Genomic DNA, 25,348 nt, shown 5'->3' with positions numbered 1-25,348 from the left:
CCGTGTGAGGAGCAGCTGAGGGCACTTGGTCTGTTCAGCCTGGAGCAGACTGAGGACAGACCTCACTGCAGTTACAGCTTCCTTGTGAGGGGAAGAGCAGGGGTAGACTCTGATCTCTTCTCTGTGGTGACAGTGACAGGACCCAAGGGAATGGCCTGAAGCTTTGTAAGGGGAGGTTTAGGCTGGGTATCAGGAAAAGGTTCTTCACCCAGAGGGTGGCTGGGCACTGGAATGGGCTCCCCAGGGAAGTGGTCACAGCACCAAGCTTGACAGAGGCATTTTGGACAATGGTCTGAGATATATGGTGTGATTTTGGGGGGTATCCCGTACAGGGCCAGGAGCTGGACTTGGTGATCCTTTTGGGTCCCTTCCAACCCAGCATATTCTGTGATTCTGTGAATAGGCACAGCTCTCTCAGCCTTTCCTCCTAAGAGATGCTCCAGTCCCTTAGCCACCTCTCTTGCCCTCCCCTGGACCTGCTCCAGGAGCTCCATGTCCCTCTTGTCCTGAGGAGCCCAGAACTGGACCCAGCACTCCACGTGAGGCCTTAACAGGGCTGAGCAGATGCACAGGATCACCTCCTTCGGCCTGCTGGGAATACTCTTCCTAATGCCCCCCGATATATCACTGGCCCCAAAGGCACACTGCTGGCTCACGGAGGCTTGTTGCCCGCCACGTGCCTCTCCGCAGAGGCGCTGCCCGGCGGATGCTCCGGCCTGTCCCAGCCTCCACAGCCCGAAAGCGCCGCGGGGACGCTCCGGCGCGCTGTACGGCACGGCAGCGCGGCACTGTCGCGCGGCAGCGGCGCGGCGGCCAATGGGGAGCGGCGCCCGGCGCTGGCAGCCGGCAGGCGCGGTCGGGCCGCACGTGTGCGGTGAGGGCGGCGGGGCCCGCGGGCCGGGGCTGGGTGTCCGGGGGAGCGGGGACCGCGGGCTTGCCTGGCTGAGCTGCCCTGCCTGTGCGCGGCGTCTGGTACCCCACCGCCCACTGGGAGGGTTTAACTTCGCCATGGCTGTTAACCAGGAGGCACAGGCTGTCTTTTCCTCAGAAGGGAGCCGCGGTGGTCCAGTAATGCTGTCTCTTGCTCCATTTGCAGTGTTGCCGCGATGGAGAACAAGGGCAAAAAGAAGTTCGTGGGGAAGAATGGAAAAGGACCTCGTGGAAAAGTCCAGCACGGGAAAAGGAAATTTAAAAAAGATAATGGTAAGAACGCGAAGAGTCGCCAATAGGAGTCCTCACTGAATGGTTATGGTTGTGTACTGGCATGCTTGGAGTTCTTTTTTTTTTTTTCTCTTTTGTTAAATTCATGTCTTGAAACGACTAATTTGGCAGATAAGCAACGAGAAGTGGGTGTTGCCTACCTGGATTTCAGTAAGACTTTGACAGTATCTTCTCTCCCATGAGATTCTCACAGAAGTGCTGATGAACTAAGGGCTGCAAGAGCAGCTGGTGAGGTAGATTGAAAAGTGGCTGAACGGCTGGGTCCAGAGACTGGCATACTCTTTGGAGGCCACTGATTAGCAGTAGACCCCGGGAGGCAATACAGGGTCAAGTTCTGTTCAACAGCTTCATGGAGGACCTGGATGATGGGGCAGCATCTGAAAGTGCGGCATCTTCATATTTACAGGTGACACAGAACTGCAAGGAGTATTAGATGCACTGGAGGGTCATGCTGCCCTCCAGGGGGAGGTCAGCAGATGGACAACTTGGCTGGCAGAAGCCTGGTGAAGTTCATCAAGGAGCGAAGGGCTAAGTCCTGCAGCTTGAGGGGAGCAGCTCCATGCACTGAAAAACACTGGGGAAAGCCCAGAGGCTCCTGGTGATCAGAGTTGAACATGAACCGGCAATGTTCTCTGGTGGCTAATTGGATCCTGGGCTGCATTAGGAGGAGTGCTGCCAGCAGATTGAGGGCTGTGACCCTTGCCCCCTCCTCAGCCCTGGTGAGGCTTCTCTTCAAGTGCTGTGTCCTAGCTGTGGCCCTTCAGTGTAGCAGAGATACAGACGTACTGGAGGGAGCCCAGTGAAGGGCTGCAAAGATAATGAAGGGACCAGGGCATCTCTTACAGTAGCAAAGGCTGAGACATCCGGGGCAGTTCAGCTTGAGGAAGACAAGACTGAGGGGGATCTCAATGCATACAGGTATCTGAAGGGAGGGTTCAAGGACAGAGCCAGACTCTTTCCAGTAGTGCCCATTGACAGGACCAGAGAACAGTGGGCACAAACTAAAACACAGGAGATTCCTTCTCAAGACCAGGAAAAACTTCTTTACTCTCAGAGTGACTGTGCATGGGCACAGGTTGCCCAGGGAGATGGTGGAGTTTACCACATTGGACTAGTCAAAAACCACCCAGACATGGTCCTGGGCAATCAGCTTTGCATGGCCCTGTGTGAGCAGGAGGGTTGGACCAGATGACTTCGAGTGGTGCCTTCTGACCACAGCCATTCTATGACTCTGTCTTGGATTCAAAACTGTACTGACTGTATGAGCCACTAACTTGCTGAAATACTTTAAACAGGTTGCATTGCAAGCCCTTCAGCTCTATTTGATTCACCTAAAATATTCTCAGTTTAAAATGTGAAGTGCATAACCTTTTGATTCTAGACTTGCCATTCCCACATTAAGAAAAAATTATGTAAGAGGTGATGGTAGGTGGGAACCTGCTGTAGGTTAGGACTGAGAAGATGCCTTTCACTGCTTGCTGTCTTAGCAAGATGATGTTGAAACAGTTCTGATCATAAACTATGAAAAAATGACTTGGTGTCAGGATGGTGAAAATTGTAATATAGAATAATCCTTTTAATGCCTGAGCTGTTAACACTGCTGCCCAGAAAATAATGCGTGGGCCAAACTTTCTTAGAGAAAATGTACACACCCAGGGGCTGCAGTGGAAACATCGGCTTTGAGAAGCCTGTAAGAATTCTTGTTAGATATAGAATTGTTATTACAAAGTAGTTAAATTTTTGTTACAGTAATTTTTGGTTTTTTTAGATTTTGAAGCAACAATAACTGTATGATAGCATTTTAATTTCTTATGTGTTGGTTATTAGATTCAGGTCCACCAAAGAAAGTCTTTAACAAAGGAGATGAGGAGGGAAAGCCTAAATCAATGTCCAAGAAATTTGTTAAAGGACAGTTAAGACCTGGGAAATCTACTGTCAAACAATTCAAGAATAAACAGCAACCAGGAAAGTTTGCAAAGAAGAGAAAACTCCAGGATGGTGAAGAGGGAGGTGAGCAGATTTTTAAGCCTGGGTATCAGTGGAAACCAGGTTTTGGGAAACGCATTGTTATCTACATCTTCTTCTTTCCCTCTGTATTTCCAAATTGGTTGAATAACTCCAGGTTTACTTCCTGTTTAATCTTTGCTGTGAGAGAAATTACTTCACTTGACTAAGCTGGAGGCTGAAGTCATGAAAATCAACAGTTTGGAATTTTCTTGGAAGTCAAAAGTAAAGACACAGTAGCAAATTTAAAAATTGTCATACCATCCTAAAGCTCAGTTTAGTTTAATGGCAGTGTTAAGTGGTTAGCTAGAAACTGGCAATTTTAACACATGATTTGAAAACACAGGGCTTTTTATAGTGTGTTTTGGACTAAAAGTACTTGCTATAAACTTTGAAGTAGAAATTAATGAAACAAAGTTGATTGTACTTGACATTATTTCATTTCTGTGGTCCCGATTATCTGGTCACATCCTTTAAGAAAAAAAAAAGCATTGTGGGTGTTAATGCTGCTTTTATGTTTTACGGCGTTTTTTTCTTCTGTTGTTTATACAGAAAGCCTAAATAGTTGTCTGGTTTTATCATGTTTAAATAGATTTATTTTTCAAATTAATTTTTTCTGCATGAGATCTTCATCTTGTCCCTTCCTCTCCTGTAAAGCAAAGCTCTACTGCGTCAGTTAATCAGTATTGTAAAACAAGAAATGGAATCTTAAGTGAGGGGTTTTGAAGTCTAGCAGAAGTATGTCATTTGTTTGAAGGACAGTAGGTTATGTTGAGTATTTTATTGTTGCTGTTCCTTCATGTTTGCAGAATGGCTTCAAGTGGAATATGCACTAGATATCTGAAAATCTAATAACAATAGAATGTTCCTGTTAGGCTGTTTAAAAAAAAAAGGAAATGCACAACAAAGCTTTAAATATTGTTCATAAGAGTAAATGAAAGCCTCTGTATCGCACTGCTCTCAAAGCATTTTTCTTGCACTGTTGCTTTAGGAGAGTGATATAAAAATCAATAATATGCTTTGTAGAAAGGAAGGCATGGGTTCTTGAATGGGTAAAACAGTTAAGTACATGCTACTAAACACCAGTGAGTGGTGCTTTAAACTCTAAAACTTTAAGGCTGTGTCTTTAATGCATAATTTATGGCCCTTTCATAATGTTATTTTGCCCAAGTTCATTGTGTGGCAGTGTACAGTGGTTGTAGAGTAAAATCCCATGCTTAAGGAATTTGACTGAGTAGAAAGATTAGGCATGTAAAAAGGTTTTAATTTTTTTCTGTTTTTGAGTTTTCAGAAAATCTATCTTTGAGTTAGGATTCTCCTTTTGAGAGAGGGAAAACATATGCATGTGTTAAGGGTGAACTAAAACGGGAGAATTATTGGGGCAGGCATAGGCTGCTAAGTATATCTTCAGTCAATTTTCAAGCTATTAAGAGATTTGTGGTGCATCATCTGACAGCTTTAAGGAAAATGAACTGTTTGCCTTGTTCTTCCAGTAGTCTAGAAGTGGTGATTGCTAGCTTAGCATATTTTTTCAGTATTTATTGTTTCATGTTAGCTAGATAGGTAACTACAGGCAAAGGTCCTGAATCATTAGCAATTCAAGTCATAGAACTGCCATACTTTACACTTATAAAGAATTCTATTGCTGCTCGTTTGTTGACTGTAGCAAATGTATTTATTTTTGTCCTAAGGGTCAGATTCTAAGAAGCCAAAGTGGAATGACTTCAAAAAGCAAAGGAAAGAGTTAAAGCAGACCAGACAAATTAATGATAAAAGCAATTATGACATAATTATAAAATCAAAACAAATATGGGAAAGTGTGAGAAGGTAATGTTTTTTTTTTCTTCCACTCTGTTGACTTTTAGTCATAAATTACCAGAACACTGTCTTTCTCATCTTGTAATTTTATAAAACTGTATTTCCAAACGGAATCTCTTTGGGTGAGCATTAACATTGCATGCAATTTTGTAGGCAGTTCAAACAGAGTATGGTGACCCACAGTCCTAGGAATGTGGGGATTGAACTTGTATTTTAGGCTAAAATTTGAAAATTTGTAAATGCTTAAGAAGTTGCCTTTTTTTTTTTTTTTTTTAACCCTGAAATACAGAGTGTGTACTGATTCACCCTGATCCTGCAGTGGGATTACTGTGTGAGTTTTTTGTGAAGGTTCATTGTCTCTCTCTGAGGGTGTAATTCTAGAACTGGTGCCCCATGACAGCAAGAAAAGTTAATTTTGCTTGTTCTAATTGTTTGTGCTTTGCATGCTTACAGAACTTTGGATCTGTAAGCAACTCTGACTGCAACTTTATGTTTAAAAAAATATTGTTACTCAAAAAAAGAATGAAGTGTGACATTCTGGTTTGATTTCCAGGAACTGAAATAGCTTAATTATATCTCTGTACAGGTTTAATGAATGACTGTGTAAATTTGAATTGGCAGAAGCCAATCTGCTTTTATTTTGTACTGTCTTGCTTTTTAATTTATAGATCTAAGTGAATCATGCTACAAATAAGCTGCTTCCTCAATTAAAATTGTTTTACTAGGTTTTTTTTTGCTTGTAGGAAGAAATGTGATAAAGAGAAACGGGAAAAGCTCATGAATGAACTACAGAAGCTTCTTCGTGGGAAAATTAAAAATGTAAGAAAAACTAATGGCATAGTGCACAAATTTGCAAAATCTTCTTTAGAGAATGGTGAAACTGTGAGTAAACAGAAGAAAAACAGGGCTGAAAGAGTACATTTGGCACCTGTTTTTCGGACTGTAGTCCTGGGATGCTTTGTCTGTCAGCTGGCTATTGTAAAAGGGTGCCAAGCAGCTTTAGTCCAGTGAAATTTGATGTTAGCTGGGGTTCAGGAACTCAGAGGTTTGATTAGTAACAACTGTTGCTTTGCAGTTTTCTAGGGAAGTTATTGTCCTGATGCTTGACTGTACTAAAAAGTCGTTCTGCTTTATTCTTGAAGTGTATAAATTTGCAGTGAAGAACATGTTGAATTTTTGGTATTCCATGCTGAAGCGGAACTGTATCATCACACTTACTCTGAAATAACAAAGAAGAGGAAAAAAAATGAGATACCATTTAATGTTTTTATTTCAGTATGAAAAATCTTAGTGCATGTCCTTAATTATCAGCAGCTGCAAATGTTGTCTGTATTTCCTTTGATAGCATATTTGTAAAGGGGTAAAACCCCTGAGTCTTGGTTTGTTATAAACAGGTAACTGTTTTTCTAATTTATAATTGGCATTATACGTGGCATGAAACTATACCAGAGAGCACATACTTTGAAATAATTATGGTGCTTACTGCCTTTTGAAGGGCCTAGAGTAACAAAATACCTCTCTGCTTTAGCTGGCGTTTGCACATGATTCAACTCGAGTGATCCAGTGCTTTATTCAGTATGGTAATGAGAAACAAAGGCAAGAGACATTTGAAGAATTGAAAGGTACTTTCATTTTACTTTTATGCTTCTGTATTGTGGTTAGGATGCATTTAAACAAGCCGTCTTGTTTTCTCTTGAATATTTTTACATTTTTTTCTCAACTGATGCATCATTTCTAGTGAATTCTTCAAACTTATTTAAATAATGACATTGTTTTGTAGAGAAAAATAAACCAGCTGAATGCTTCTCCCTTCTTCTAGATAGCCTAGTAGAGTTGAGCAAGTCAAAATATTCCAGAAATATTGTGAAGAAGTTTCTTATGTATGGGTGAGTATTAAGTGAGTTTGCTCATCAGTCTTGTGTTGTTTCATTTCCAGTATGAATGCTGCTTCTTAATCTATAGTGGATCAATCATGAGTAAAAAGTATGTCTCTGGAAACATCTTTATAATATTACAGAGTTAAGGCAGAGGAATGCTAACATTATTTTTCCTTTTGCAATAAGTAAACCTAATGCTGTACATGTCAAGGAAAACATGATTAAAAAAAGGTCACATGTATTCTCAGAGTTGCTCTTTGCTATATATAAAAGACTGGCTTTTAAACATTTTCTTTCCTAAGTGTTTCAGGATGGCATTCTTTATTCTCTAGAGTTTATCCACTGTTTTCTTTCCCTTGAAATGCCTTATAATTTCTCTAGATTCCTGGCTTTCTTTACATGTTTTCCTAAGTGCCATAAGGCTGATCCAGATTCATAAATTGCATGGTTTCTATGATAAAACTTACGACTGTATTTCTAAAAACAAAACTATCAATAGATAAGCTTATCTCTAGAGGTTTTAACTCTTGCTATTTGTATTTCCCTGTAAAACAGAACAAAAGCACAAGTTGCAGAAATAATAAAAAGTTTTAAAGGCCATGTGAAAAAAATGCTCCGTCATGCTGAAGCATGTGCTGTAGTGGAATATGCATATAATGACAAAGCCATTCTGGAGCAGAGGAATATGCTGACAGAAGAACTGTATGGGAACACTTTCCAGGTTTACAAGGTGGTATTTCAGTATTTTGTAGTTTAAGGTAGTTTAGCCCCTAAGGTATTGTGTTAGTAATGCCTTACCTATCTTACCTATTTCTTTTGATTACATTTCTTTCTGTCAGCTGTCTAAAGGTAGTCTAGTTGAGCATGTTTAAATGTAATGATTACTTGCACATTTCTAGTTTAGATGTAATTGTTGTGGGTTTTTTTTAGTTTGAACTATGTAAAATATGCTATGTTCATCTATGAGCTTGCTCTGCACATCAAAGACAGTTTGTTACGTAGTTTCAGTTCTCATAGTGTCTAGGCTGAAATCATCCTTTCTGAGGTAAGACTTAGGTGTAATTCTTCATTAATACTTTAGGTAACTCTTGTTAGGTCAGAACTACCTTATATCTCCTGAGCACTGAGTGTGGGCAGACTGGGCCTGTATACAGTGTTCTATTTTGGCTTAATTTTTCTCTGTTTCCTTTTCCTGTGGAGACTGTAGGACTTCAGTCCAAGCTCCATTGAAACCATTTAGATGCAGATCCTCACCAGGCAGTTGGAACCTTCTTAAAAAGTACAACCTTCATTCTTTGGAATTCCGTTTTTAATTTTTGCTGACTTGGAAAGTTCTATCCATTGGAGTTAGAAATTTTCCCACAAAGTACAGAACTGTTTTACACGATTACTAATTCCACTAGAATGACTTTTTCACCTGTTGTACAACACAGCATACTTATACCCAAGATTTCTGGTAAATTGTCTTAAGAAGTTAACGGCTTATTTCTGAACCGTGTTTTGCTAACATAAGTTTTAGTTAGGCATTTTGCAGCATTGAGTAGTAGAGAGGCATGTTTGTTGTGATTGTGGGCTGTTAATTTGTACTGAGAGTCAAACAGACCATGAAACCAAGTGAAGTTAGCTTCCATCATTCTGGTATTTTTGGCATAAGTGCTTGAAGTAGCCATAGATTGTAGTGCAAAACAGACTCAACACAATGCAGGTGTATACAAAGTTGCAATGTAGTCTTTGAAAGTTGCAGGGATCATTTAAAAAATGCTTCTTCTAATTGTCAATCTAGTCAGATTTCCTTTTAACAACAGATTATTTTAAAAGACTTACCGGTGTAATTCTTTCATTAAGATACCAGGGAGTACTTCTGTATGTAAAGTATATAGTATATATCCCTCCTCTCTGCTGTTCCTGAACTGGAATTTCCTGGGTCTTTGTTAACTTCTGAGTTCATTGACTTGTTGTGTTGCCCTCTGATGTATGTGTAAAGCAGGATTTCTGCTTAGCTCAGGAGCACCTTAACACAATGCCAATTTTGTGTATTTTGCCTTGTATCTGACCATGGCATGAAGAGCTGGTATAACTGGCAAAAAGCACCTCAGTCCACAGAAGTGATTTTTGTTTGCTAATGAGAGATATTTAATTTGTAGAAACTTAAGTTTACAGCTTCTGACGTACTCAAAAATGCATCTTTTTTATTTTTAAATTGTAAAAATTGTTGGTTTTGCAGAAAATTAATTTTGTTTTTGATACTAGTGAAATTTGATGGGAAAAGGTCTAAGCATTATAATTTCCTTTGAACTCTGATACTTACTGGTACAATTAAGCCCCTGATTGTGCATTCATTTCAGTCACCGGCTGTCCCAACACTGGATAAAGTGCTAGAAGCTCAACCTGAAAAGAGAGAGGCCATCTTGGAGGAAATGAAGCAGATTCTTACACCAATGGCACAAAAGTAAGGACAAAAGTTGGTTGAAGGTGTCACAATCTAGCACAAACCAGTTTGCTTCTGACATACGAACAGTGGTACTGGTATTCTTACAAGTTCAGATGACAGTGTTACTGATACTCTTTTAAGCTGTAACGTTGCTGTGCTGAATAGTCTATGGTTTTGTCCCAGGTGTCATAATGAATATCTTATCTTAATTTTGAACTCCAGTTCTGTGAATTAAAGTGTCCTCTGTACCAGACAGAGAATTGGTAGAAATGCTGCACTGTGATGTATTTCCATAATGCATTATTAGATATGCTTGTCCAGTGGTCTTTATAGGATAATAGGTTCTATAATTTGTAAGTTTTGGTTAAATCTTCCATATATTGTAAATGTCAAACATCTAATCCAAAATGACCATGTGTTCTCTCTCACCATGCTGCCTAACTTTTTAAAATACAAATGAGTTATTGCTAGCATATGTTAAAATGTTGGGGAACTTGTTGCTTATTTTTGTCTATCCAAATACAGAGAGGCGGTGATAAAGCACTCACTGGTACATAAAGTATTTTTGGACTTCTTCACTTACGCTCTTCCGAAACAAAGATCTGTAAGTATCTTCATTTTGCTTTTTGTCTTCTTTTGCCTTTCAGTGCCTTTCAGTTTTTTATCTTCTTATGAAAATGTTGTAAGTTGATTAGACAAAAATACACATCTTTCTTTGATAGAGTTCTATACATCTGGTGATTCTAGATAGATGACTGGAGAGTAGTGTTGTATGGAGATTTATAGTCATAGTGAACTTTCACAATAATGTATGTGATACTTGAATTTTTTTAAAAAAATGAGATGACTTAGATGTTTCCTCTCTTCCTGTAAATTATCCTTCTTAGTAGCTGGGGAATAATTACAGTGAGGACCATTGCTTGCTGTAGTTTAGCTTTCCGGTGTGTAGTTTCTTAACGACTTGCAGTGGTCGTCCAAAAATACAGTGAGATTCACCCTTCTGTCAGCAACCAAAATTGTCTGCTATGTATGTATTAAATTGCAGGTTTAAGATTACGTCTTGATTTAGGCATAAATCCATCTGTGTGATGTGACATGGGTTAAGCTGGTATCCTGTTTGACTTCACCTGTCTTCAAAGTGTGTCCATCAGCCTCATCCTGGTTCTGCAGCTCAGAACCATCTCACTTCAAATCAGGTGGACCCTTCTAAACTTGCTGTCTCTTACCTCTTTCTGCTAGACCGGACTCCTGAATACTTCTTTATTAGTTAATAAACCCAGAGCTAGGAGTAGGGAAGTGGACTCTTCTGAGTCCAACTCTTCAGAGTCCAGAACATTCCTGTGCATGGTTTCATGTAATGCTATGTCTGAGAATGCTTTTGGATTTCCAGACTTGTGTGAATCAGGGGAATAATGGCCTATCTCCTTGCTTGGCTTTCTGTGCAAATGTAGTAGTATATGGACATGCTCTTTGGGATTTGGAAACTCCTTTGGCAGATCTGTTCCTGCCTGTGCTTACACCTAGTGACACTAATTGTGTTGTGACTGAGCAGTTTGCAAATAATTGGTAAAAGGCTTGGAGCCTTTGGCTAGAGAGCAAGAAGAACTAGGGATAGAAACAAGGATAGGTGGAGCTGTACTTCAAGCAAATCTAGTGGATAGTAACAGAAGTAGTATCTAGTAACCTGAGAGGGGATTGTTTGATTTGGTTTCCTTTTTTTCCTTTGGCTGATGGTATTATTTGTCAGACAGCTTCAGAAAATCTCTTTCCTTTGATATGAAGACACAACTTTTGGCTAAGTCTTGTAATACCTGATTTATAACATAACCTGGTGCTTCAATGACTTTTTAGTTCTTCTTTCTGACTAGTACTCTGTATGTATGAATATGCATCACCTGCAAAGATTTCTTCTTTGTGTCTAAGTTCTGTCTCAGTTCTGAGCACCCTTTCTTGAATCTTTTGTAATAGGACAGTTGACAAGCTTCAATACAGTTGTGATTTCATAGCATGTTTACGATGAACAGTGTAGTTTTAAAGACAGAAAGCTTCTGTCATTTACAGTCTGTTGGACTCCTCTTGAGGCAGTTTTTCATAGGTCAAGGAAAGGAGAGTAGTTCTGTAGAGCCAGTGATGCAATATAGTGTGGGCAGACAAAAAAAAAATCATTTCAGGCCCTTGCCCACCTGCCTTGAGATCCTCAAGCCTTCTCTTTAATCTTTTTGCTTTATCACCTTTTCTTCCCTAGGAAATGATAGAAGCTATTAGAGAGGCTGTCATCTACCTGGCACACACTCATGATGGAGCCCGAGTAGCAATGCACTGTTTATGGCATGGCACTCCCAAGGTACTGTTTGGTTTCCCTCTAATTAGTCCTCTCTGACTGCCCACATGGGTCCTTCTGCTTGTGCACATTTTCATGCAATTAACAATTTCAGAGTAAGGTTTAAAACTGATCCTTTTTTATCTACTAGCAAACTTGAGCAGTGTTTTTTTGTGAATCAAATGCTTTCATTAGAACTTTTATAGTGGAAGGATCTCCTTTTATTTTTAGCAGAGGTTTTGGCAGTAATACATAGAGTCACTTTTCCATTGTAAGGTTATTGGCATTTCATTTGTCCCATAGATTTCATAATACAAGTGAAATTGTCAGTAGGGAGAGGACAGTAAAGAACTTTAGTTTCATCTGCTGATACAGTATCCAGAAATACTTTAGGTGTAATGCATGTCATCACCTCTTGGAAATACTGTAATCCCTCCTATGTTTTTCTGTAGTAAAAAATAAAAAAGATGCGTTATTAAAATAGTCTACTTGTTAAAGAATGCAGAAAAAAAATTAAGTTCCTAGGATCTAGGCATAGTAATGGATCTAAAGAACACTGAGCAGTGATTCCAAGAGCCAGAAGTACAGGAAGAAAACTTTCTGACAAAATATTCTTGCTAGTAATAGGCGTTTAAGACAAGCTAGAGTTTCAGGTCCTGTTTAATGTGTTTCTTTCCAAATGAAAAGATGAAATGCGTTCTTTAATTAATGAACAAAATATGAGTGAACATATATGGTGGTTTTGGGTTTGTTGGGTTACTTTCCAAGTTTTTTTGACACCTCCAATTGGTGGTCTGGACTTGCAAATAATCTCTGGACTTGCAAATCTCTCTGGAATCAAGTCGCAATTTGAGTTTAACTTTTCATACTGGTTCTAGGTGTAGACAATAAAGTGTTAGTCTTCGGTAGATAGCCTTTGCTTTAGAAAGCAAATTGAAGGTTATGTTTTTGAAAGGTGTAAATAGCAGTTTAGTTACTCAGAATCACTGGTATTCTGGGCTCATTTGAGTTTCCTCTTTCCTTTTGGATAGGACAGAAAAGTCATTGTGAAAACTATGAAGACGTATATTGAAAAAATAGCAACGGTGAGTGTTCATTAACCATTTATTTCATAGTCAAATAAGGGATTTGATAGAGGCTAGTTTGAATATTCTTTGGTACTGGGAACAACGTTGAGATCTTAATAAAACTAGTCTTAAAATAGTGGTGATGTATTAGATAATATAAAATAATCAAGCTGTACAGAATATTTAGAGACACACCAAGAAGCTTTGTTGTGGGCACTACAGGTAGTACTATGCTTCATTGAAGTGGCTGAGTTCATTATTATTCCTTGGTTTTCTTCCTACTTTTTCTGTTGTTGATCCCAACTTTATATTTCATCTTCATATGGGTCATTGGTTATTTCTCCTTGGTTGGGAGTAAAACAGCATGTATAAAGAGGAGGAAGAAAAATCCAGATGTGTTGGAGATGTTACTGGAAAGGCTCTTTGAACGTGTATATTTCTTAGAAGATTCCCAATTTTTTTTTCAAGTCAGGAAGCTTCAAAATAAATTAATGCTGGAGTAGCATACAGTGGATGAAGTCTGTTTTATTTTTTAATGAATAACATATGTATTTGGAGACTGCAGCACCAGCAGCGTAACAGTTGCAACCAGATTTCATGGATTTGGGCAAACCTGCAGCTGTAAAGAGCAGCTTTTTAAACTTCCCTTCCTGCTTGCTGTGGTTTTTTATTTGCTAATAGTTATTGTGGTCTCAGTCAGTGGCCTTCAAGTGTTTTTAATCACATCCTGGGCATGCATCCCCAATATATATAGCTATGTATAAATTACATACCTTTACTGCTGTAATAGTATACGTTATAAAATGTACACAGGAACAGAAAATTTGAAAGGATGAGATAAAAGTAACCAGAGGCTATTTTTATTTGTTTATTAATGATGCCAAGAATATTTGCTTTCTGCACCTCAATGGATTGTCTTGTGCAGCCTACTTTGAGGGCCACTAGTCTAGATAATGTTTCCGTAATTTTCTAGTACTGGAATAAATGAGTTGTTCCATTTTATAAATTATATATTATATGGAAGTATGAGACAGTGGGTAAATAACAGCTGGCACAACACTGGAGCACAGAAGTTCTGGCTTCACTTTGACATAGAGCCTCACTGACATAAAAGTGAATTCGGTTGTGCCCTTTTGAGTGTGCTGGAGACTTCATCTCCAGAAAGGCAGTAGAGACCGTATGGCTCATTGCAGAGATACGATCTCCAAAAACATTGTTTGTGACTTAGTTCAGTTTTAAGCAAATCTGTGATAGAAATAAAGTCTGTATGTAATGTTCCTGTAGGGAAAATACTGTGATTTCAAATGTTGATAATACAGTATGATTAGGTTAATAGCTTGAATATGATAAAGCAGTATATTCACTTGAAATGAAAGATCTACCTTTTTGTTCTAACAACGTATTTCTCTTAACAAGCCTTGGTTTTAGAGAAAACCTAAATGTTGGACTTCTCTCATTTTATGACAGTAGTCAGAATTTGCTTGTGCTTCATGTTGTGTATGTTTGAGATAAACTCTCAGAAATACTGATTCTAAGTAAATTACTATATTCATAAAAGTTGATTGCATGCAGTTTCTGATGTCTCATCTTTGCAGGGTGAATTTTCTCATCTGGTCTTGCTGGCAGCATTTGATTGCATTGATGACACTAAACTTGTGAAGCAGTTAATTATATCAGTAAGTAATTGAATTTTTCCTAAAATAGTATATTAAATAGTGTCAATGTGTTTTTCAGTCTATAGGAGGATGAAAGTAGGAATCCATCTGCTTTTTTAGACTATTTGAATACTTCTCATCTTTTCTGTTTCCTTATATTAATGTATCATGATTAGTTTTTTCTTTTCATAGCAGACCTTAGCACTTTCATATGTTTTAATGATTTATTTGAATTAGTGTTTAAACTAGGTTCACTGCTTGCTGAAATTTTTCCTTTTAGTACATGTTCATTCTGGAAGATGGGTGACTGGAGTCTCTTTAAAGTTGATGTCTTTTATCATAGAAACTTGAGCTTTACTAGTATTTCAAGAGATTAAGTTGGTGGAAAACTTCAGAATGGTGATGTTACCTTATTGATTTTACTGGCAAAAATATTTGCATCCTGTAAGCAGAAAAAACATTGATGTACATACTGTAATCTGTTTGCAGTAGTACTCATGCTATAGCTGTAAGGGCTGGCTGGTTTAATGGAAGTGGCTGGGAGATAAAGTGAGGCAAGTGTTCTTCATGTGGAGAAAGAATATGAGGAGAAAGTGGTTCTGATGAGTTTCTTTCTTGTTTTGAAAAATAGAAACAAATCTTCTAGAGCAGCTTTGTATGGGGGCCAGTTGGGAATTTGTAGCCTAGCATGAAGATTTGGCCTGTAGACTGGGCCTCTAGTGGATCTGGAGAGATGAAAGCATCTTCATGTGGAGGTGGCTTTTGTTCCTCAAGTATTTAAGCTGTGATTGCAGCTGGGTTTGGTTCCCAGAGCCTGGTCTGGAATGTGACAACTTCTGGGAAAGGTCTAAGGAAATAATTTCTGATGTATCTGTGCTTAGTATGAGATATTTGAGCAGTTCCTGTACTGCGTAACAAGCACTCTGCTTTCTGGAGAGTTCATTAGTTCAGATACTATGTCTTTACCTGAGCTTCCAAGATGTCACCTAATTGCAGAATCATCTGAGGTCAAGAATTAATCCATCATCAAAGGTAATGGGATGTTTACTGTTAAGTCATCCTACCGCATCAATCTGGACAGAAAAAGGATAACAAGAAGTGGCCTTCATACATACACAGTTGGCCCATCAGGGTTTATGTGAGGTTGAGAATGAGGAAAGGATGGCAGGAAAAGGAAAAAGAAAATCTTAGGGTCAAACCAGCTCTTCAAATAGTGAATGAACACTAGTAGCAGATGAGAGGTAAGGGTATCTTAAAATCAAGCAGTGAAGCACATTCTGTAGAGGAAACCAATCTTTAAAATTACGTCAAAGAGCAGTTAGACTTCTAAAATACCTTATAGAGATTATAATTCTGTCCATAAAAAAGCATTAGCTTTAGGAAGGTAAAAAAACTAGTAAAGACTGAAGGGGGAGAAAAAGCAAGGGGGTTTTTGTATTTTTATTTTTTTGGGTGCTGCTTTTGTTGGTTTGGGGTAGGTTTTTTTTTTGGTAGTATTGCAAAATTCATCGTTTATGTGTGTTGGCAGTATGGCTGAGAATTCGTAGGTAAAAGAAGGTTTTAAGCTCTTTAAATCCTCTCGAGGAAGGCTTTTTCTTCTCATCATCTCTCAGGTCCATGGAATCTTAATCCTGGACCAAAGTATGTGTGTGGGGCTTTGAACTTTTGTTTGTGATTGGAACTGTATGTTGAGCACTTGGCAAGAGTAAGGATTCAGGCAGATTTTAGTACAAAATCCTTCTTTTATGAGGACTCCAAAAAAGGGAGACATTACCAACATGAGATAGCATGTTGCTGTCATTTGGAGTTTCTCCTGGTACTTTTTCACAGTTCTGATACTGGCAGTGACCAAGAGCTGTTATTTCATTAATGTTTTGTTGTGGTCCGTTTACTCTCACAGGAAATAAAGGCTTCTTTGCCTGATATAATAAACAACAAATATGGAAAGAAGGTGGTGTTGTACTTGCTAAATCCTAGAGATCCTGCACATTTTGTTCCAGAAATCATCACACTTCTGCAGCAGGGAGATGGAAATGCCTATAGGTAACTCAGATACGAAAGTTAAATTGTTTTTCTTAGAGTCCAGAAGAATTAATGCAACTTTCTGTCATGATTTAATTTCAACTTTTCTTCATAATAAATCTAAGTAATGTAATAAATATATATAAATAATACATAAGCATTATTAGATATGTTAATCTGTCCTTATTTTTTTCTTGGGTTTTTTTGTTAAATTTCATGTACAAGGATTGGTAACCAACAGTGTACTGGAGATCAGCATTTGCCTGTTTTGTAAAGGGCAAGTGTTGTGATATATACTGTGTAAGCTCATGTATCAAATCTAGTGTAGAAGAAAATTTGAAACATGCACTACTGATGCTTTGGGTAGCATACAAGTATGTCTCAAAAACTAGCAATAAAAATGGAAATTGTTAATTTGATTTCAGGCTCTGGTATTGACATTGATGCTTATCAGCTTTTGAAGAAGGAGTAATTATAGATGACTAATAAGCTGTGGAAAAAATACATCTCCATAGCTGAGATAGAAAAGTGAAAAGAAATGGTAAATGTCACTAACAAGAAAAAACTCTATGAGCTTTTGAGGCAGTCAGCTTTAAACACTTTCTCACTCCATGTGTTCTTAAATTCTGTGTCCAACATGCGTTTAATTGTACATGGAACAAAGGGAACAATAATGCCTGTATTTTAATCTAGCAGTAATTTCTATGTCTCAAATAGCACAGATGTTCTGAAATTTCTTGTTACTTGATGTGCATACGGTGCAAATCTGAGTAATGTGCTGTCTCTTTCATCAGTAAGAAGAATACTGAACTCCGTCGCCATGAACTCCTGGAAGCCATTTCCTCACCTTTGCTAGAATATTTGCAAGAACATACCCAAGAAGTAGTGATAGACAAAGCTACCTTTGTCTTGGTTGCTGATATTTTAAGAACAGCTCTTGGTGACATCCAGCCTGCACTAGATGCAATTGCTAATTTAGCAGCAGAAGAGCTGGTTCCAGGGGGCCGTGATGGACAGGTAATGTACAGAAGACAAGGTGCTGAGATCTTGCAGATCTTCTGTATTACTAAAATGAAGTCTGGTCTTGTTTTCCTTTGTGTAAAACATCAGTATACTGCCCTGATAGCACTTACACATTAGATGTGATCCCATTTTCTGATTTGTTGATTTCATAGTTTATTATTAGTGCATCTGGAGTGATGGTGGTTTGAGACAGCATTTTGTATGAGTTGTAGGGCAAGATGCTTTATGATCTTCAATCTTCAGAACTGCTTTGAACACTTAGTGGGAAGGTAGCTGACATGTTACACAGTCTCTCTTTTGATGTTATCATTGTGCAATCAAGCACTTAGCAAAGTTTTATAGGTCATTTGACTGTTTACACTAAGAGGGACGGGATCTCTTACCTTTCAGGTGTGCATATCTCCATGCAAGGAAAGATCTTAGATAAGAGCTCTTTGTCTTCACAATATGACCTTCTCTCCAAAGAGCATCCCTCCCCTACTTTGTTAAGCTCATCATATATGTGTCTGTAGATTAGAAAACAAAAAAATACAATGTACGCTATATTTAAAATAGATATCCTCCAGATTTTCATAGTGGGGGTGTTTTAGCTCTGTCTTTCCTCTTCTTTGATACACGTTTTATGAAATTTTATGTGAACTACATATGTTTTCTGTGGCTTTTTGTGAACCATACTGTAGTGAATTTTCAAGTGTGGAAATGTGAAAGGTCTGGAAATTCTGGCAGAGGAAGTTAGACCAGGACATTCTGCTTATTATGAATAAAATCCTTGGAAGGATGGTTGAAGTGTTGGTTGATATTGTTTATATTACTGAAAGTTAAATGTTACAGGGAATATAGTAAAAGTTAAACTGGTCAATTTGAATGAGTAGCAAGAAACGTGCATCAAACTTGTTCATATTTGCTTTGGTTGTGAATCAGTGTGATGGCAGAGTGAATAAATCAAACAGAAATATTAATGGCCAGATGTGTAACTGCATTTTGAAACAACACCACTAAATAATTTTGTTTTGATTTGTCTATTCCCCTTAAAGCTTCACATTGCAGAACATCCAGCAGGCCATCTAGTTTTGAAATGGTTAATAGAACAAGATGAAAAAATGAGGGAGAGTGGAAAAGAAGGTATGTTGGAAATACAGCTTTATTTGATCAGATTGACTTCAGAGTAATTGGCTATCTGACCTCAAATGAGATTGTTGCATTTATTTCTTTGGGTATACTAGTATATGGAAAATTTAACATAATTGTTTCTATCTTTTTGCTGTTGTGAGCTGCTATTCAAACATAATGCCAAGGATATGTTTGCTTTTTTTGCAATGCAAGCAGTGGTTGGGTTTTTTTCAGGGCTTTAATGTGTATTTGGGACGGAGTTCATTTCTGTGCTTAAAATGTCTTGATAGCTTTGCTAAATTACACAGTTGTTTAAGGATAATAATAGAAACAGTGAAGTCCTTCTTACAGGAACCCCTGTTTCATTAGTGCTCGTAAGCCAGGTTGTAATCTTTACTTTGTTCATTAGTGCTGCTGGGTTAATGCTTTGTAACTGTTACTAAAATAATTTGTGCACAAAAATAGGACATCTTTGCTAGTTTATGTTCCATAAGGCAGATATTGGGCACAGATGTTCTCATCTTATTTTAGCTTTTAAACTTATGTTATTACATAACTGTAAAATCTTTTGTGTGTATCACTCTATCCTAATAGTGATTATTTTTCTCATACAAAAAGCTCAAAAAATGAATGTGTGTGGTTGGCAAAGTGTAATCTGAGGGAACTTCTTCTGTGTTTTTTTTCTATGTAGAATTATCAGATCTTGTTAAACATTTTATTTCTTTTCCTCTTGCAACATTCAGATATGTTTCCTTTAAAAATGTTAGTTGTGCTTTATTAAATATTTCTGGAAGTAGTCTGTTTTCCTGCTTCTCAAGTAGATGACTAAAAATGTGCAAAAGAAAAGTTTTATGAGTGTCTTTCAGATACTTGCTTATATGAAATGGTGATAGTAATCTGGATTTATTTCTGTTAAAATTGTACAATTTCCAGTTTAATTGCATGCTGTTCCCTTTGGTTTCCTCCAAAAAGTACCATTCAGAATTGGTGCTCTGAGTTTATTTAATTGGCATTAAGCCCCAAGCAAATTGTTATCACATGGGGAACAAGTAGTATAAAATCTGACCTGTCTTCAGGTGGAATTAGAATCTAAAGTGACAGTGAAAAATAGCTTCAGTGTTTGGAGGTTGGAGTTTGTTGGGGTTGGGTGGGGTTTTTTTCATTGTTTACTGGTAAGTTTGCTCAGCATGCCACATTGTAAGAACTGTTTCCGTGAAGTTCAGTTCTTTACATTATTCTGGGGCCTTAAAGTCAGCCTAGGTTCCTTGTTTTACGTGTCATTAGTGTAATGAATCTGAAGTCAACTTAGGCTTTCAAAGCCACTGAAGAAATAGATCCCTGGATTATCAGTGCAGCTGAAAAAGACTAAGTTTTTGCATCAATGAAGGATTAGCTCTGAAATTTTAAGTAACCTATGTTCAAATTCTTTTCCTTTAGTTGTAGAGTCAGATGCTTAAAAATGTAGCATTTTTCAACAGAGGTGTGTGTGTATTTAGTATATTGCATACAATGATCTTTTCATTCAGAATGATTCTGTGATTCTTGCCAAGTTCTGTCTTTGGACTGTATGCCTTCTCTAAGATATTAATAGCCTTTTACACCCTTTTTAAAAAACAAACAAGTTTGAATACTTTATAATAGTAAACTGTCACACAGTGCTGCTGTTGTCTAACAAATCCCATGCAGTACTTGGAAGTAGTCTTATATCTATAAAGGTCTGCATTGCATTGAACAGTGAATTATTTTGAGGGAGCAGAACTTTGTGAATACTTGGGGGACTAAATACAATATGATTAAGTCGTGACTACGGAAAACTTTGAACAGGGTTCTTTGTAGAAAGATATTGTCTAATTTTTTTCCTCCCCTGTTTCTTTCCCATATTTTACAGTTTGCTTTGGAAGAACACTGGTGGAACATGTTGGTGTTGAGAATCTGAAGACCTGGGCAGAAGTAAATCGAGGGGCCATTATTCTTTGTTGGTAAGTAAGGCACATGGCTAATTCTGGTTAGATTACATTGTTAATTTCTTGAACAGCTGAGAGAACATCAGTTGAAATTTCTGCCAACAAAATGACATTTAGCGTGTGCTATCTTGAATGCAACTGGCAAGTCTTGAATGAAACAGGGATTAGAAAAATTCACACCAGAGTTTCCATAGGTTATTCCTTGAGCTCCATCTTTTGTGGTACTAAGAAACAGCTCAGTATCAGAAAATCTGAAGATTTTGAACAAAATTATTTTTAAAATTGTGCCTACCATGTCTTGTTTTACAAGCACAAAACTCTCAGAAGAGCAGTCCACAAATAGCTACATTAGAATAATTAACTACCTGGGACTGGTGGCAGCGTACAAAAATCCAGAAATTGTTTTGTTTTGTTTGTTTTGGTGAATTACTGCTTTGTGTTGATGCCTTAATTGCAAAGGCTAAAACGTTCTCATACTGAAGTAGAGAAGTGTTTGGAAGAGACCACACATAATAGATTATGCAAAGGCCTATGATGAGCTAACTGGCTCACAAATTTGAAGCAATGAACCATGCAGCTAGTGAGATCAAAAACACCCCACTGGGATCAGATTAACGTTAACATTTTGTTTTATCAAATGTGAACTGCAGTGTTAATCATCTCTGCTTCCTCTTTGTAGCTACCTGTCAGTATCAGGTCATAGAAACCCAAGGTTTTGTCCTATAACCTGAAGTGTGTGGTCTGTGTTGTGGAACTTGTGTGTCAGCCTTGCCCTTCTGGCACCTCGTAAAGACTTTCACTGAACCAAAATCAGCAAACAATTCAAACAGACAACATGATTTTGAAAATGAAATCCCTTGATCTCTTTTTTCTGCTCCACTTTTCCCTCTCCTAAAGTTACTTTAGATTCCTTGCTGTTTGCTTTCCATCTCTGATCTTTATCAGTTTAGAGTAGGGCTACTTTGATGTTCATGCTCTTTTGCAAGGTGAATCAAAAGCCATTTTCACTTCTGTTAGTTAATCTGAGTTTAATTCTAATTTTTATTTAGTCATTATCAGTCAGATCACTAGTGTGAAGAACTGGTAGTAGAAGAGTAGTTTCAATCCAGATACAAAACCAGTTCATACAACGTCTTACTAGTCATATGTATCTGACTGTTAAGATTGTTCAGCTGCCACAATGGTAATGCTCTTTCTTTGCCTCTTATAACAGGCCTTTAGAATTCAGCAGATGCACCTAATGCCTTTGAGTTATCTGATCCTGTGCACAGATGTTCAGTGAAGTTTTGTTAGAAAGGCTTATTCAGTGACACTGTATTAATGCTTGGACGTTCTTCCTTTAAGTCAAGGCTGAATAGATTAATTTAGCATGGGATGTTGCTGGTGTTTGTACTAAGCTGTTGAGATTGTCCAAATAAAGTTGTAAAGTAAATTATTAGATTTTTTTGTCATATTTAACACTAATAACTGTTCAGCAATCACTGTGACAATAGTCTTTTAATAGATGTTGAAGACTTAGAGATAAAAGAGGAAACTAGTAATTGCTTGTTAAAGAAACTAGCACAGTAGTGGTGAATTTTGTGGAAAAGTCTGTGAGGAATGGCAGTCTTTCTCCTTCTCTGCTGTTACTCATGTCACTACAGGTGGGGCCTTGACAAGTGTCCTTTGTTACCAAGCGGAGGATCTTATCTCCCAGACTGGGAGTATTTTCACCCATACTGAAACTTACCTAACAGGAAAGAGAGAAAAAAGTATATTGTAGGAGTGTTTGTTTAATGGAATTTTGTTGGTAGATTTTTGGTTTATTTCACTTAAATCTAAATCCTTTGTAAACTGAACTTCTCTTGATGACTTTTTAGGCATGATGTTCTTTTGTTTAGGCAGCTGAGAACACACAAACATAACCATGCCTTTTGCTCCATTTCAGGTGACACCTGCTTACCTCACCCTCACATAGTAATTAATCACATTTTCAGTTAACTGCATGCACTGAAGTCAAGAGATTGCCTAAATCACACAGCAATGATTTATTTAGTCTGGTATAAGGTAACAGTAGGGGTTTTTTTACATAAAATAATTGTTGAGTTTTTAAAAACCTTTTCATTTAAAAAACCCAGATACTTCTTTTGTCATAAAGAATCTCAAATCCTCAGACAGAGGTACTTTTCAGACAATGCTAGTTCCTCCTAAAGCCGTGATTGATTTTTTTGTTGTTGGCTTTCGGAAGCCATCTGTCACATATGTGCAGATCTGAAACTCAGAATTACTTAATGAGTTCATTCGAAGATTTTTGGCTATCTAGTCCTTTAAGCTTATTTGTCAGTTATAAGCAGTTGCTGCATATGCTTGGCTTCTCAGTAACCTGTATCATCTGGACCTTTTCCTTTCTTTGCCCTACTTGCTTTTGATTTTTATAAAAATATCTGGCACCTGGTTCTGACTTAGTACTATCTTGAGGAGCCCAGAGGTCATGAGAGGACCCTCTGCAAGCTCACAGTCCAGACTAGCATATTAACTGTTGTAAGTACTTGAATGTCATAGATGCTTGTCTGTTTAAACTCCTATATATGACTTTTCCTGTTTATTTTTTAATTTGTAAATGATGTGTAGCATCAGGGTAGAAAATGGATAAGAACGTACTTCACCGAATGTGTTACTTACTTCTTTGTTTCTGTAATCTGTGGGAGTTATGTTTTATATCCACAAAGTACAGAGGCGCTGGCTTTCTAGACCTTGTAAGAACTTGCAGAATAGTAATTTAAAATACCCCACTATGTCACTATGTCTTTTGGCTGTGTTATCAAACATGCAGATGTTCTGTATTAAGAACAGTGTCTCAACATACCTGTGGTTACTATGAGTTTGAAAGCAGCTTTACATGTATAGCTGTCAGAAGTTGACATGCCTTTTTAGAGATAAGTAAAATGCTGTCCCGAGTGGCTTGCTACTTTGTGTGTTCCACGTCTCTTGTGGTGAGTGAAACATATATACTTCTCCATGTTAATTACCAACGTATTCAGCACATCCTTCGTCCGGATTCTTGACTTTCTTGCTTTTATCAGGGGTATATGACTCATAGAAGAGATGAGAAAATACCACCCTCAGCTGTATTGAATTCAGTTTTAAAGAAGGCCTCTTGATTAAATAATACCATTACGGCTAAAAGTGTAACACAATTTGCTGCTAAAAGTTGATAGTCATAGTCATAAAAATCTGGGAATTAAGTAGCTGAAAGTAGTGTTGTCCGGTGCACATCCAGTGCTTTTCTGCCTATGGTGTCACCATCCAGCATAGGATTTGGCATCCTAAAGGAGACAAAATTTAAGTCTCATTTTCAGCTACGTTAATTCCTTTATGTCTTACTCAGTTCAGTTTGCCATGTCTAATCCTTGTTTAAAAAGTAGGTAAGAAACAAGCTTTTAGGTGGATGCAAATTTGGGAGCCACTTGGAAGAATCCTAGGGATTGTAAGGAGTTGTAGTATCATGCAGCCCACTTCATACCAGCACATGGGTGTTATAATTTGTTTCCAGTCTTAGTTTATTTGTATGTCAAACTTGTAATTCTGATCTGCTTTGCACACACTGGCTGTAGAAGACACTTTTCTAGGCAGTGTTCACTCATCATTTTGAAGTAGCCAGTTAGGTGTGCCATTAACTCTGCAGATCTTATGTTTCAATCCCAAGAACATTTCACTGTTAGCTGAAGAAAGGAAGGACAGTCACTATTAAGCTGATAGTATTTTACAGCTTTTGAAAAAAAAGAAACCCAACCAGGAAGACTGCTTAAGTTTCTGAGGAAGAGAATTTATCTGGGAAATCTGGTTTGTTTTCCAAAAGTAGTATCTAAAACGAGAACAGAACTGGTAAGGCTCCATAGTCCTTCACTAAATGTAGCATGAAAGTGCAATAGTGAAGGTACTTGATGTATATTAGATGTACTTCACTGCATCCAGTTTTAGGACACCCATTACAAGAAAGGTATCAACAGCCAGAGTGAGTTCCATGAAGGGTGACTGGCATAGTCATGGGTTGGATCCCTTGGCCTGGAAGGAGAAGCTGTGCCACCAGGGCTGTTCCAGCTGGGAGAAGGGCTCCCAACAGCATCCCTGGCACCAATGGGACAGGTGAGGGAGAGCTGGTCCTTTCACAGCAGTGCATGCATAAGTAGAGAGCAAGAGGCAGTGGCACAACCTGGAACACAAGAGGCTTAGGTGGGAGATACGGAGAAACCTTTACCCCATGAGGACGGTGCAGCAGTGGGACTGGGGTGCAGGCAGTTTGGGGTGTCTCTAGCCTGGCAGGTTTGAAGCCCAGATTGGGTGAACCCCTGAACAACCTGGTCTGACCCAGTATTTGAACATGCTTTGAGTTGAGATCAGCTGTTCCTTGCAGACTGATTTATCCTGTGTTGGCTGTGGCTATGAAACTTGATGTTTCATATTTTCTGGAATGTTTTATGTCTTTTTTGTAATAGGAGGTGATAGCATCTGGCTTGCATTATATTCTCCTATATGGACAGCTTCTTTTTCTGTGACCTGCATGCTGACCTTTGATATCCTTCATTTTTTCCTGTGTCTTGCAGCCTTCTACGGAGCAGTGATGAAAATGTGGCAAGCACAGTCAAAAAAGGACTAAAAAAGCTCATCCCAAAGCTGAAGCAAAATAAAAATGTAAAAGGGATAGAAGCATTACTGGAGAAATTAACTTCCTAGTGTAAATGAACCTATAATGATTATTTACATCAATGCAGTCAACTAAGATTTGATAAGATTTTGCACCATGATTGTTTTAAGAAGCAGTGTATGCATTTGTATATTAAATAATTTCTAAAACAA

At 38.1% G+C, this 25,348-nt stretch overlaps 1 protein-coding gene across 1 annotated transcript; it reads left to right on the top strand.

Annotated features, from left to right (window-relative positions):
• The first annotated feature begins 798 nt into the window (after positions 1-798).
• On the top strand, positions 799-25,348 carry PUM3 (pumilio RNA binding family member 3). The gene is made up of 18 exons (XM_069001629.1): positions 799-874; positions 1,097-1,203; positions 3,049-3,231; positions 4,917-5,052; positions 5,787-5,862; positions 6,572-6,665; positions 6,863-6,929; positions 7,476-7,650; positions 9,266-9,369; positions 9,877-9,955; positions 11,597-11,695; positions 12,703-12,756; positions 14,334-14,414; positions 16,294-16,436; positions 17,210-17,432; positions 18,473-18,560; positions 20,437-20,527; positions 25,096-25,348. The coding sequence occupies exons 2-18, from the start codon at positions 1,107-1,109 to the stop codon at positions 25,223-25,225; spliced, it is 1,920 nt and encodes a 639-aa protein (XP_068857730.1). The 5' UTR covers positions 799-874; positions 1,097-1,106; the 3' UTR covers positions 25,226-25,348.

This window comes from Aphelocoma coerulescens, assembly GCF_041296385.1.
Source record: "Aphelocoma coerulescens isolate FSJ_1873_10779 chromosome Z unlocalized genomic scaffold, UR_Acoe_1.0 ChrZ, whole genome shotgun sequence".
NCBI lineage: Eukaryota > Metazoa > Chordata > Aves > Passeriformes > Corvidae > Aphelocoma > Aphelocoma coerulescens.
The sequence above is the reverse complement of the archived record's forward strand: the minus strand, read 5'-3'. Positions and strand labels throughout refer to the sequence as shown.

Excerpts from the sequence above, each read along its gene's own strand:
- PUM3 (XM_069001629.1), top strand. The coding sequence starts at position 1,107 with ATGGAGAACAAGGGCAAAAAGAAGTTCGTGGGGAAGAATGGAAAAGGA. Across the intron at positions 11,696-12,702 it reads TATGGCATGGCACTCCCAAG|GACAGAAAAGTCATTGTGAA; the intron begins GTACTGTTTGGT and ends CCTTTTGGATAG. Across the intron at positions 16,437-17,209 it reads GGAGATGGAAATGCCTATAG|TAAGAAGAATACTGAACTCC; the intron begins GTAACTCAGATA and ends CTCTTTCATCAG.